Source organism: Rhyacophila brunnea, unplaced genomic scaffold (assembly GCF_057557595.1).
Source record: "Rhyacophila brunnea isolate RB1 unplaced genomic scaffold, BYU_Rbru_1.0 scaffold_4, whole genome shotgun sequence".
Taxonomy (NCBI): domain Eukaryota; kingdom Metazoa; phylum Arthropoda; class Insecta; order Trichoptera; family Rhyacophilidae; genus Rhyacophila; species Rhyacophila brunnea.
In genome coordinates this window covers 14,479,271-14,494,647 of record NW_028233068.1, presented here as the reverse complement: position 1 = coordinate 14,494,647, position 15,377 = coordinate 14,479,271, and the positions used below count along the sequence as shown (strand labels likewise).

Below are 15,377 nucleotides of genomic sequence, written 5' to 3'. Positions count from 1 at the left end.
GTCGAGATTTTTTTTACAAATAGCTTACATGCGATTATTTTTCACTCCCCCTCAACTATCGTCATATTTTGTACACCCCGCAATACGTTAAAGAATAAACTCGTTGAAATGATCGATTTCTATGTCTGGTATAATATTCTGGTTATAATGTTTTTTTTTTGTGACGTCACATTTTGTACAATCCCTCTTTCCCCTCGCGTCACATTACTAGATCATCTCACCCCTTTGGATATGCTGTCGTATGTGTGGACGACCCACTACTAAAAAAATGTGAATGTATTAAGAATTAAATTGATTGTATATATCTATACCATTTTGCAATAGGGAAACAACTCAAAAAACTTCGTTCCAAGATAATGGGCAATTTCAATTTTTTTCAGAAATTATCAAGCCCCTTGATTTTGAAGAAAATGTAAGTAAGTTGGTGGAATTCAGCAATGCACAATGAAAATTTACAGTTTAATTAGGAATTAACCCAAACATTTCAGTAAATAATAATTTTATTGAATTATTGATTAACGTCAGAATGTGTTATTCGATTTTATAACACATTGAAGAAATTTTTGCTGAATTATAAAGAGAAGACCATTCTACATCGAGTTATGAGTTGTTTCTTTATTCAAATAGGGTATCGATATAACCGAATAATCGATTAGTGAACCTGGAAATATTCGATTATCCGGCTACGAACAAAGTCGAGTATTTGAGACGCCTACATAATATAGCTTCCGTACGAATATTCGCCGTTTTTTGGCAACGTCACCGGTGTTATTTTTCCATCGTCGATACAGTATTTTCGTGTCGATACCAATAACAATTGCATTTCGGTTATATCGCTAATATCTCATCCTTCGCTCTGCCGACACAATTTTCGGGACTGATCTATTTCGGGGTTCAGTCCCCCTGCCCGCCACAATAACTCTAATGTGTTCACGACGCTCGGGCTGCGTCGGCGTCTCTTCGTGTTTTGTTTTCAGCGCTTCTTAAATTGGAATGGGATAATTGGCTTTCTTTTCATGCATTTAATTTAATACTTATTTCATTTTTTCTATGCGATGGACTCTTTAAAGTTAAGGCTATACTTCAGTTGAGGCATGGTCTAAAAAGATCGTGACTAGGCAATGTGCGGATTGTGCAAATGACGCGTGCCGAACGAAATATAATTTGTCATAAAAATTCAACATGCGTCCATTTAATGTTATGTTTATTGTTATATTAGTAATAATAATAGTATATTCATTGACATGTATTCTTTTTCAAGTACATACGTAAAGTTTTTTTAGTTATCTTTAGACGATTTAAGAATATATTCAACCGATGCCATGACAAAACAAATTGACGTGCTCATACCTCGACTGCCGGTCTCCAATTGGCGACGAGTGCGAAATTTCGTCGCACCTACTGTTGAAAATTATTTGCCGTTTCACTTATGTGTGCTCTTGAAAGTCAAAAGGTAAAGCTTTCGCTAGCAGCCACCGAGCGGTAACGTGTTAGAAATTCAAGATTTCAGGAAATTCAGGAACAAAAAACATCAGCAGTAAAATACGTCTTGGAGTTAGTGGTAGTTCGGGATTATCTTACGACCCCTCCCTGGTCGCCTCGCATTTCAAACGCATACGCACTGTTTACTTACTGTTTTATCTTTGGACCTTCGAGTTTCCTACGGGATATCACTTGATATAGGTAAATCATTCTACAGTGACACCATAGGCGATTCGCGCGTGTATTGAATTGCTTGCGACAATGCCTGTTTCAATGCTAGCAAACAATACCACTACAACTGCAAGCCGCATTTGCCGTACCCATGATGCCACCGTAAAACGATTTACCTATACCAGCGGCGAAAGGGTAGAGGCAGGCTGTTAAGATCTGACATAAATAGTGCACATTTAACTTTGTTAGTCATACATATTTGTGTTTATTGAACGCTCCCTTAACCAAACCATAATAGTTTTGGTATACTTTCGGCGATACGATAAAATTATGCACATTTTTCATTTATACTTATTTGTTTTCGTTGGATTAATAATACATATTAGGTACACATATTGTTGGATCATTTTTTTAAATTCATTAAACCCTGCCTAAACCAAACTATAATAGACAAAAATATTATTCTATCTATAAAATATCCAAAATTATGTATGATTAAATGGCATAATTTTAGATAATTTATAGTTAGACGAGTATTTTTTGACTATTATCTATTATGGCTTGGTTATAGCAGGGTTTAATTGAATTTTAAAAACAAACCAACACCATGTGTAAATTGTAGTCTTAGTTCAATTAAAACAAGTAGGTATGACTGACTAAGTTTAGTGTGCACTATTTATGATGGATCTTAACAGCCTACCTCCACCATTCGCCACTGTTTGATACTATCCGCCGATTAGTTGCTCAGTTATAGATTTATAACACCCCAACTCCAGGATGGCACCCCATATGGGTTCGGTTTCAAAGACGAATAATTTACTTTGTCAAAAAGCATATGGGATAATAATAGTTTTCAAACATGAGATTCTCAAAAAAAATGAGAATTTCGTATTATATGATAAATTCAATCCGTAAGTTCGGATTCTGTAATTGAATTTGGGCGAAAGCTCTCAACGGATTCTGGACGGATAACTATTTTTGGAAGGAAAGCTAAAAAAGCTCTTGTCTTTGCTTGATGTGACCCCCGAATCTCTCTAATCAACGAACAATCAATCTCTCGGGAATGGAAGAAAAATTAGATTTCACAATGGCACGCGTTTTGTGCTGGGTGACAAATTTTGACGAACTTTGTAAATCATTGTACAAACATGTATAGTAGAAGTTAAATTTAATTACAAACAAAAATTAAATAATAGTGGTCGACTTTGTATTCAAACTGTTTGCGTCCTTAAATTGTATCAAGTTTAAAGCAGAAAAGCCTTGTTCAAGTGTTCCAAAATCTGTTTGTTTCTTGATAATCCCTCGCGTACCCATGGTTAACTTTTGCTGCATTTGCGCAAGTGAACCACCCCGAGTTTTTCAAATACTTTAGGTATTATGTAAATAAGTAATGTTAAGGTTATCGGACAAGTCTAATATTCAATCTTGGGCTGAGAACGGTTTATATTTTTCAGATCAAGACATTTTTTCTATAAATTTTCGACAATAATTATTAAAATCAAACGATTCGCCTCGGACGACCTTTAATTGTCCTCATTTGCTATTCCCAGCACACGGCGTTACTTTACCATTGATTTCTCGGAATATGGGACCACTTTTTAGCAAATTTAGAACATTTATGAACACTATTTATTTAAAAGATATTATATTATTATTTGTCTGCGCTTGTAAAACTGTCAGAAGCTAGTGTCAGCCTAATCGTCGAACGAGAGTCAATTTAGTAAGGTGTTAGTTACCTACATAATAAAATGTAAATGCCTTTGCTGAAAGTTCATAAAACATACGCTAACATAGAACCGATATTGTGGCATGCATCGATCTGTTTGTCATTTATGGATAGGTAATAGTTTCCTAAATACTTGGAACATCTGCCAAAAATTATCTTCATGATGATCAGAAAATAAATGTGTCATTTAAAAAAAAAATCAACAACGATAAACCGCACAGTGACGGTTTTATCATCTATCAAGTTCTTATCTTAATACGTTGGTTATCACATGTTTCTCTAGTACCCGACCTATTTAGAAATATTACAAGATTGTCGATATGTATCTTTTGTGAATGGCGTTTTGCTATGGAGACGTTTTCGCGCGTTAACATTTCCGTTTTACACGAGGCAGATGCACCGTCAGAATATGGGTATTATCAAGATTTCATAATCCGATAGGAAAAAATCACCTACATAATGATGTCTTTTTTTACGCACAACGGAGATTTATCACAAAGGTACATTCATACCTGTCAGCGCCTCGGACCTCCACGTACTTATTGCCGCATCAGTGTTGCGTACTGTTACCATACGTCCTTTATTTAAGAGGCCAGTTATTTGTTTATTAAAAACACAGTTAGGAGCTTTATTTGAAAAATCGTATGTTTTTATTGCGATATCGGGCGTCTTAGGGAAATAAAGAAGAAATGCAGAAAAATACGAATTTTCCGGAGCCCCGGGGGACATACAACTCGTGGAGCCCCAAGGTTACGGAAACCTCGTTGGGAATCACTGGCTGAATTCTGTCCAACAGACAGTCTTGGCCACTGGTGTGTATCCACAATTTTCATGTTATGTTACAGCCCTCAATCATGATTTGGAAGTGTTCATTTTTTGGGAAATAACAAAAAAACTGATTTAACTTTTTCGTGTTCGTGTTACATTTCGCCGTTGCATATATCACTGCGAGCATATTATCGGAAAGAGATGGCCGTATATCATTGATCTCAAAAAATAACACGTTGTTCGTGGAGCATTACAGATAGTAATGTTCCAATTTTCTTAGATTCAAATAATATTAATTTGATATTGATTGGTATCAAAATATAACTGATAATAACATTGCCATTATTATCAAATGCTTGATACTTACGAGCATCTACCAGAATTTTATATACTTATAATATTTACGATAATACATGTATTTTTAATTTACTTACATACCCTTTTTCTTCTGTCTTTCACTTGTATTCCGGTGGTACAACAGCTCACGATTAAGTGTTATACGACCAACTGCATATGTACAAATTTTCGGACATGGTCTAATTTTATTAGATGTAATTTTGAGAACCATTTTCTCACATAACATGGTTATGCCAGAAGTATATCTATTCGAAGACGAGGCGGACCGTTTGTGGATGCCTTGTACCTGACGTGTTTTCCCAGGCCAGCTGAATGCAAGGCTTGGACAGTTTTCTGCATTGCCGACAATAATGTTTTGATGACAGGGAGATAAAAAAGAAACTGTCTAATTGCGCCGACTAATCTTGATACCACATGGCGCAAAGGCTCGCAGTGCTGTGGGGCATTTTAAATGCAAAGCTGTAAGTACCTACATCAGTGGCGAGGGGTGGAGGTAGGCTATTAAGATCCGACATAAATAGTGCACACTACATTTTGTCAGTCATACGGTTTTGTTTTTATTGAACTAAACTACAATTTACAGATGGTATTGGTTAGTTTTTAAAAATCAATTAAATTCTGTCTAAACCATACCATAATAATTTTGGTATGCTATGGTTATGCTATGCCGACAAAATAGTGCACACTTTTGCATAATTTAGATAGTATATATAAATAGACGAGTTTTTTTTTACTGTTATCTATTATGTATGGATTGGTTTTCGCAGGGTTTAACTGAATTTTAAAAACCAACCGACACCACCTGTAAATAAATTGTAGTCTTGGTTCAATGAAAACAAATACGTATGACTGATAAAGTTTAGTGTCCAATATTTATGTTGGATCTTAACCCACCTACTCCCTATTATTAATTCACTACTACTAATCACCATGTTCGATCCTCAGAGGGTCATATGGGCCTCCACAGAGTTATAGGAGGTTGTATTAACAGTGTTTGTTTTTACGGAAAATGGATATTAACCACTTGCTCAACGTATTAGGTCCATACTCTGACTACAAACACAAATTGAAATACAGTATGTGTATTTGCCAGACCCAGGATTCGAACCTGGGACCCATGACATTACTAGCTGACGCTTATGCCGCTCGGCCATCGTGGAGTGGATAACTCAATATTTTCTCGATAATCACTCGATATGCTATTACCGCACCGCAGGCAACAGTCAAACTATTATGAGAGTAGAGCTCCATTTGTTTTCTTTCACGATCAGATTAAAATAAACGATTCCTCCGATTTTTCAAATTTAGAATTTGCGTTTATACCTATGTGAATGTTTAATATGCCTTTTCATATTATTTCCCTCATGCGTTACAGATAATTATTCAAAATTAATATATAATATCGTCTCTGTTCTGGCAGAACACACTAACTGGAGAATACTAGTTTTGAGTAATTTGACTTGAAGTTGTTAAAATGTTTGAAATGGTCTATCATGTGAGTTTATTAAGTATTCGTAAAAAGGATGACTTTAAAATAAAAACTGTTTATTTATTAAGAAGGTTTCCAGATGGTAAAGTTTGAAATAAGGAACATTTTGGTATAACTAACTCAATATGTCATTTTTTTGAATTAGTGTCTTCTGCCAGAACAATGACGATATTATGTTAGGTAGTGTTTACACAAAATATTGTCAATTTATTGATAGTTCATTATGATTTTTATTCAAAACCTAACCGCTATTCGACCATGACGCAACATACAGCAACTTATGATACGATTAACTTAATTTATTTATTCTGGTTTGCCTTGAGTAGGTTTGAACTCTGAACCGCCAGTAATCAGTGAGTAGCTCCACTGAGCCATGACACCGGGTCCATAAAGGCTTTTTTATTAGGTATTATTACCTTCTAGTTGTTTTTAAATACATAATATAATAATGTACGTAAGCATGTATTAAGACAAAGTCCGTATCGAGTATGGATACAATATACATGTATTAGGCATGGCCAACGCGTCGATCGCGATCAAATGCATTGTATATAAAAGTGGGGCCACACCGAAAACAAGTCGCGCGACAACTCGTTAAATTTTACGATAAGCATGATAATTATCGTAAAATCTCTTAAGCAATTATGATAATTATCGTAAAATTTAACGAGTTGTCGCGCGACTTGTTGCCGGTGTGGCCCCACTTTAACGCACGTGTAGGTATTAGAAAAGAGACCTAACTCAAATTTGTCGATTTTCAGTTATCATCACCACTGGAACCTCGCTAGCGCCATCTACATGTGCGTATATGCGAAAGTAATTTATTTTATTTTTTTATCCCTAGATTTCACAAGTGTCACTTTTCCACTGTGCCATATTTGACGTTGTGTGGATTTGAACAGTGACATTTTTTTAGTTGCGTCGCTTTTTCGGTAGGTGCGCATATGTGAGAAATATCTTCAAAACGTGAACTGTTTTTATTTTATTTTTGTGTCATTGTTTTGAAAATACGAAGAATCAAAGATCGAATAAAAATTAAAATGTCTCCTGAATAATTGCAAATTTTAAGTTAAGTCTCTTTTCTAATACATGTGCGATAATTTCATTGAGATTCCGAAGGAGAAGCATTAAACATTCATATTTTTATTTCATTAGTATTGCATCACGTACAGCCTACCTCAGGGGTAAGATAAAGGGAAGATAATAAAGCGTTTTAAATTGAGGCGTAATTTCGTGCAGTAGGCTCTTTGCATAGTAGGAGAATTAATAGGTTGACCATGGGTGCAATGAGGGCCCATAAAAACTTATCATTTTCACGGCGAATGGGACATTGGTTATTTCTTTAAGAAACACACGCAGTGTTGTTTGTTTCTATGAAAACATAATACGTTTGTTCACGTTGAATAACGACGATGGTAGATTGTCAGTGAGAAGACTGTCAGTTGTGGTACTGGTAGTAGAGACGGCCTACTTGAAGTTTGGCCTGGCCATGTCTGACTTATTATTTATACATAGCAAATTATCTAAAGCCTGCCAATTAGTTTTAGATTGTTTTTGGTTTCTTTGTGTGAACAGTCTTATATTAATTATTAATCGCATTGAGATTATTATTAACATAAGTATATTATACAATATAGTTTTGAAGTGGGTATTTATAATATAAACTATAGAAAACACCTTAATGAGGATCAGCAAATGTATAATTATTTTTTTTATTTTTCCAATCTCCCTGTCCACGCGGGCATTTATCCATCTACTCGCTGCAAGATAAAAATACCCCCCTGTTTCGTTTTTCAGGCGCGGATACGGAGAAAGCGAGACGTCACCAGATCTGTCATCCGCCTCCTCTGAGACCCGATCATGCCCGAAGAGTCAGCGGAAGCAGCCGAAGGCGGCGGAATACTCCAGTCGATCGCGAGTGCCTTCACCGGGCAGCCATGGAGAGCCATGGACGACCTAGCCGAGGCGGTCGACGACCTCATATGTAGCTTCGATTATTCGTACGCCGACGCGGCCATGGACACCCTCGCAATGCTGCTCTTCTTCTGGTCCCTTGTGGCCTTGCTTACCCTGTTCTGTGTCAAGTGGCTATACGGGAAGTACAAGAAGAGAAAAGGAACAATAACCGAAGATGCAACTAAAAAAACTACCGAAACCGACGAGACGACGGCCGTTGCCAAGGCAAAATCAGCAACGGCTGAAGATATTTTGCAGAAAAAGCCGGCTGCCGCTCCTCTACAAGCGGCGCCAGCTAAGGCTGGAGGCCTGGGCGGAGGCCCGGGCGTTCCGGCCACCCCGCCTGCCCTGGGAAAAGGCAGAAACTCCCGCATGTCCAGAATGTCTCCTGGGCCTGATGCCCAACGGGTGGTCGGGCAGAGGAGAGTGGGCGCGAGCCAAGTTGTGGCTCCTCCGCCGCCTACGTGTTCGGGTCCTGATCCTGTCGCCGCCCGATGGACCTCAGCCCTGTTGGCCTGGCTCTATGGAGATCTTGTCGTGGTGAATGATCTCTTGCAGCTATGGATAGTCTCCATGAATGAGTTCTCCAAGAAATCAGTGGAAGAGGTAAGTGATGTTGTGATTGTCCTTTTCTATTCTGTTGACTCCATTCTGTGCTACACTATTAATTATTACGGTGACATAAAATGGACCTAGTACCCAGTGAACGAACTACCTAGTGAGCATTTTATAATATTATTATGCAAACATTTTGGGCGGAGGACACAGGTGTTTTTCGCAGTGAGGATGATATTGCGGAGTTTTTTTAATAGGGTCACTAATGGAACGCAAAAGAGGAAGTCTCAAAGAAAACACGAAGCCTCACAAATTCTTTTCATTACTTTGGGTGTAAACAGGTGTTTTTATTAACGTAAATCAGAATTTTCTCGCAAGCTTGTTATATAATTAAACGTCTATTGTCATGGTTCCGTCGATATGTAAGCAAGTACCTACGACTTTCAGTTTATTCGACTGCAGAGAATCTTCAGCTTAGATAATAAATAATTGGTTTTTAAATGTCAGACTTTTTTAAAGTTTCAAATGTTTTTATGACCTTTATAATAAAAACGTGGGCAGTAGATTTGCCTAATTTATTCGTTCTTCAAACACAGTGATTACCGACTGGGTGTCCAGGGTCTCGAGATAATTTACAAAATCTTCCGAGGATAAAGTAGGTAAATAATAATGTTTTCACGCAAAACAATTTTAAAACTTATTTAGTCCTTATATTTGCGATAGTGTATGATTATTTTTGAACAGTAATTAAAACAGTCATTATAACATTATAAAGTAATGTTTGTTTAAATTTAAAACCAGCATTCCAGACATATTGTGAAAATATTTTTCATTTTTCTCTACCCATGTCCAACCTGATAGTGTCACTTGTCTGCTAAGTCGGGTTTCCATGAGATTTGACAATTGTTTTCAAGGTTACAATAGAGGTTGGGAATTACTGGTCTAACCAAAGGGGTTGTGTGTCACTTGTCTGCCAAGTAGGGTTTCCATGAGATTTGACAATTATTTTCAAGGTTACAATAGAGATTGGGAATTACTGGTCCAACCAAAGGGGTTGTGTGTCACTTGTCTGCCAAGTAGGGTTTCCATGAGATTTGACAATTATTTTCAAGGTTACTATAGAGGTTGGGAATTACTGGTCTAACCAAAGTGGTTGGACAGGATAGTACATTAGCTGGATAGTAAATATTTCCCTCGGTTCAAGCTTTAAAGCAAATAAAATAATATACCTATTATATTTGTAATGAAAAACTTTTATAAGTATACTATTATAAAGTTATGTTGTATGTCTTCTACGAAACAGGGCATGTTATACTTATAACCGCCACAAACTCTTGAATACACCAGCAATTCGTCAACCCATTTCTAACATGTTGTAAGGGGGAAACGACTTTTTAAATTTATTGCTGTCAGCTAGCACAAATGTGTGTTGTTTTGGCAGCGGTGATTTTCTTTGACACAAATAACGCAACTTGATTTGTCAGACAATTTAAAAGGGGCCTCCAAACAGCTCAAACCGGTAATATTTTTTTTTAAATTATACCAAAGTAAAGATACGTAGTTATCACAAATTGATGGTTATATATTTTTTAATAATACTTATCGATTTTGATTTCACAACAATTTCTATGGAGATCTTTCGTTGCTAAGAGAGTAAATTAAGACACAGATTGCTAATATTATATACCTTTTATAGTAGATTTCGTGGACGTGGAATTGTAAGGGCCCATAATTCAGTCAGTGTGTAAGGGGCTCTACGTCACTAAATAGTAGGTGTTGCCTACAATATCATTAATATTTTTATTCAATTTTCTTAATTTTAAGGCTATAGGGCACCGTGTAAAACGATCGTGACTACGCGACGCGAAGAATGTGCAAATGACGCGTGCAGAACAAAACATAATTTGTCATAAAAAGTCAACATGCGTCCTTTTAATGATATGTTTATTGTTATATTACTAATATTAATATATTCATTGACAAGTTTTCTTTTTCAAGTAAATAGGTAACGTTTTTTAGTCATCTTTACACGATTTAAGAATTAATTCCCCCGTCGCCATCACAAAACAAATTGACGTGTTCACAGCTCGACTTTCGCTCTCCGATTGCCAGCCAGTCCGAAATTTCGTCGCACCTATAGTTGAAAATTATTTCCCGTTTCACTGAAGTACCTTCTTAACACAAAATTGAGTTAAGTACATATACAGAAATAATTGTATGAATTTATTGACAATACTGACAGATTTTCTCGTATCCGTTCATTATGACACATCTATGATTATGACTCTCGTCCGTAGCTGAAGAATTTTAGTGTCTCTTAGCTATTGGTCTGCATTCCCCCGTTTTTTGGCAACTTGCAAGAGGAAAACTGTTTCCGTTTCTCGTTTTCCATCAGTCCGTCCCACTCTGTGTGTTTTTAGCGTCAAAAATACCCACCGGGCTGTTATGACATTTCGCCGCGTCGAGTATTTCCGTAGCTTGTGACGGAACCGGTACAACGCGGTTTTTTGTTATTTTTTTCCCATTCCTCAGGCTAACTACCTGTGGGATAATTTCGCGTAATCACGCGAAGACACCGGCTGAGCGCAAATCACTCGGAAATTTACCACAGTATTATAATATTATATTATAACAAGGCCATGGGGCCATTTAATAGCTTTCATTTCGTCATATTCGGATTTATAATAAACAACAAGGGACTAGGTATCATAGTTAAGTGACATTTTAGGAAAAAATAAATAATCAGCTGTCTTTACGGCAATAATTTTAAATACAGGGATTCCGGGATTAGTGAAGACAATACTAATTATATATATATATTCAATTTTGAATTTGTTATCAGTGTTTCTATGGTGAATGATTATTAATGAAAATACAGCCCATTTAAATAATATTTCACGTTTGATGAGCATCAAGTTCAATAATAATTACCATTAGGTAGTACGTCTGTGTTTTGTTTTCTGATCCTGTAGTGCTGAAAGAAAGAATCACATCCTGACAAGACTCGGGCAATAAAATGAGCTTTTCTTACGATAATCTTGAAAATTATGTTTATTAAAATTAAAAATATTTGACGTATTATTATAAAGTGTGTAGGTACCTAGTAGGTAATGAATAATAGGCAAATAATAATGGTAATATGTGGTTAGTAGAGTATGCGCTTCATAACTTTGCATTTTTACTGCACTGATACGCCACTTCCCTGATTACCTCGCATAAGATTAGATCAAATATGATATTCATCTAGGTCAGGGATGGCGAACCTATGGTACGCGAGATAATTTTGCATGGCACGCCAAAGTTTTATTTTGAAGAGAAAAAAATGACCTATTAGAGTTTTACAAATAAATTTAAAAATGATAATGCGTATTTTCTTCGATTTTTAATATTATTTTTACGAATAATATTTACCTATCGATGCGCAAACGGAAACAACGAAATGCGTAAATGACAAATCGCATTGTCTAAAAATAGCATGCAAATAGTACAAATTTCAAGAACAAGCATTACGTTTGTAAAATTAATGCAAATAGGTATATAATTTTATAGGTCGGTCCTTAGGCTTTATGCGTCACACACAATATTACCTCATCAGGCGGTGGGAGAAGCCGTCTCGTGAACCTCTGATTTTCATCAATTTCCAATGCTTGAGAGCAATCAGGTAATTAAAAATGAAAATAACCAATCAACAAACTTGATGAAATTTATCGACATTCGTTCAAATACAAACAGCTGATTGTCTCTTTGAAAATCGAAAAAAATATTCAATGAATAAAAGCTATAAAAAGGCTAGAAACACGGAGAAAGATAGAATCGCAAGAACTTAATTGTAATTTTCCAACTTAACAGAATTCCTAAAATGTATTTTTTTTTTCATTTTTTCCCTATGAAAAACTGCTCCGCACGTCACAGTCGAAAAATAATATTTGGGAAATTTTGGCACGCGTATGTTAAAAGGTTCGCCATCCCTGAACTAGGTATATAGGTATGTAAATAAATAAATAGATAATGTATGTAAAAAAAGAATAAGTTACATCATTGTCACCCTAGAGCCGGAGTGCAAAGTCATGAAGCGTATACTCTACCAGTGGTGATTTTATCATATTATCCCACTGTTTTTAAAGTTTATTCAAGAATGATATTTTATTTACTTATCAAATAAAAAGCTTTCATAATTTGTAAAAAAGTAAAAAACCTATTTATGAAAAAATACAATACTTTTTATACAGTCGGTGCTTAGTGTAGGTACCTAAATGATTTTTATTTTATGTTTCATCATTAAAATCAATCAGTGCGTCGGTTCTCCACGTTATTATCTAATAATGCAATGTTTTTCTAACAGGAATAAATTAATACCATTTTAATACCATTATCAGGGTACTCGGAACTTATTATATTAAAATATCTGTTCAGTGACCATTATGATAGTTGACAGTTAAAGTTAGTTAAAAATTAACCAGGACCATCTGTAAATTGTAGTCTTTAGTCCAATTAAAATAAATACGTATGACTGACAAAGTTTAATGTGCACTATTTATGACGGATCTTAACAGCCCACCTCCACCCTTCGCTACTGTAGCCAACCCCCAGGGTCGTCACTGGGTATACATACACTCCACCATCCGCCTCCTTGGCAATGTCTTTCCATCTTCGGAGTTGCAATTTTAATAATAGTGCGCACTATCATGTCCTGTGTGGGGTATCATCCATCCATACTAAACTTATTTTGCCATCTTAATTTTATTACTTATGTCAGCAATAATTGACAGACAAGAACAATAATAAATGATATCTGCCCGAATTATGTACCAGATATAATATTTTTAAAAGGTGACTTACAAATACGTAGGTATATTTATAATACCAATCATTATATACGACTGCGGCGCAACTTAGACAGAAGACAAAGTTGCGTGGGTCAACCAATTATTTCTAAAAATATCCCAAACAAAAACAACTAAGAAATAATGCGAATATTTCCAGACGAATGTATTTTTCTTGTTATAGGATTATAACTGTGAATAGTGCTGTGGCCAACATTAATATGTTTACGCTTACGTGTAAGTTTCAATTTACTTCGTAAGTCAGGGCTCGAAATATAAGATTTTACGAACCGGAGCCCTCGATAATTTTTCGAAAATATTTTCATATTTATGTAATATAGTTGTAGTGTAGCTATTGGTGAATATACCTGCCAAGCTCAGATGGAATAACTGTCTTTAAACTTGTGGAATGCAAGCTTAGGTGATAATGTGGAATGCAATATTTATTTTTTCTACGAGACGAAGCAATACTGATGGGATTTCGCGAGCAGGAGCTACGCTCCGGTGCGTTCCGGTCCATTTCGAGCGCTGTCGTAAGTATAGTACAGATTTAAAAAAAATATATTTTAATCATACTCTTGCTATTCGTACAAGGTAGATTATAGATTTTAGGATTCCGTATTGAGTATCGTGTCATTATTATATTTCTCTATTTAATTTTTTTAATGACAAAAATTAGGTGTAGTGTTCTTATGCCGGGTCCACACTGGCAACATGTCGCGCGACAACCTCGTTAAATTTTACGATAATTATTATACTTATCGTAAAATTTAACGAGGTTGTCGCGCGACATGTTGCCAGTGTGGACCCGGCATTACGTTATTTTGTTGTTGAGTATTTCGTGAGGTTTTTGTAGGTCACTTTCGTAATGTTATGTTGTCTGCACAGAGCTCCGACAGCTCAGCGCTCCTTTTCTAGTATTGGGCAGTCGTTAATGATATATTGGCACGCTGTTTGAGACGTGTTGCCGCCACTTTAACAGACAGCAGTTATCGTTCGAGAGTTTTAATCTTTTTAGATAAACTTTCAGTGCTCTGTGGCCTGTTATTATATGTGTGAGTTGGTGTGTTTTTATGTTTCTGGCAAGAGTGATAGCGGAGATTATGTAACAGTGCAGTACAGATTAATACCGAAAATGATTTGGTGAGATACATTTTATCCTCTATAATTTTTTTTGATTAATTACACTTTATTACTTTCTGTGTCACTAAGTTGTAAGTACCTCGTGGTTGCCTTTCCAGTGAATGGGTTAGTAATTAAATTTACTATAATATCGTAGTATGATTAAATCACTGAATCTGATTCTTTTCCCAGCAATACCTTTGGATTCTCAGAAGAGATGGGTAATTGTTACGATTGCATGCACTATCTCGCATACATAAAAGGTCAAATCGAGGTTATACTGACAGAACGCATTATTTCAGTTTTTGGTGTTTTTCTGTTTTAAATGCCAAAATGTATACAATTTTACGCTCTACGTCCTGTGGGTCTATTCTATGCTTATCGACCGCTAAAGTGATAAAGTGAAAAATATTATCACACTTAGGGTAGGTTTGTATCAAAATATTAGCACTTATTGTAACAATTACACGAAGCCGGTTTTTATTGTTGCAATAAGTGCTATATTTTAACAGCACCTATCTTGCTGCTGTTAAAATATCGCACTTATTGCAACAATAAAAACCGGCTTCGTGTAATTGTTACAATAAGTGCTAATATTTTGATACAAACCTACCCTAAGTTTGATACTATTTATCAATTTAGTGTTCGATAAGTATAGAATAGACCCACTGGTAAAACGCACAAAGGCATAGAATATAATGGTGAGAAAATAGAAACATTATTAAATCATATTGTTAATTTTTTATTCTGATAGAAAGCATGATAATGACCTAATGCGTTCTGCGTATACAAAATACAGGACTTGTAACATGTCGTGTATTGTGTTTGCCATAAATGTTAGTCTTTATAATGTTGAAAAAATGTTTTTAAATCATAAAAAAATCTACGTGGGAGAACGCTTTGAAAAAAAAATGAAAGTCCTTTTTGC

General features: G+C 35.7%; 2 protein-coding genes across 6 annotated transcripts in view; both read left to right on the top strand.

Moving 5' to 3' along the window:
- The window catches only part of LOC147066929 (uncharacterized), a 77,372-nt gene extending 69,528 nt beyond the window's left edge, over positions 1 to 7,844 (top strand). Inside the window, exon 17 of the mRNA XM_085954535.1 lies at positions 7,791 to 7,844. Within this exon, the coding sequence (XP_085810661.1) occupies positions 7,791 to 7,844 (54 nt within the window). The remainder of the gene's footprint in view (positions 1 to 7,790) is intronic.
- Positions 7,845 to 7,899: 55 nt separating this feature from the next.
- Positions 7,900 to 15,377, top strand: part of LOC147066928 (uncharacterized) — a 95,474-nt gene continuing 87,996 nt past the window's right edge. For all 5 annotated transcript variants that reach the window (XM_085954708.1, XM_085954706.1, XM_085954705.1 and 2 more), the window contains exon 1: positions 7,900 to 8,555. In XM_085954708.1, coding sequence (XP_085810834.1) covers positions 7,941 to 8,555 — 615 coding nt within the window. In that variant the 5' untranslated portion in view covers positions 7,900 to 7,940. The remainder of the gene's footprint in view (positions 8,556 to 15,377) is intronic.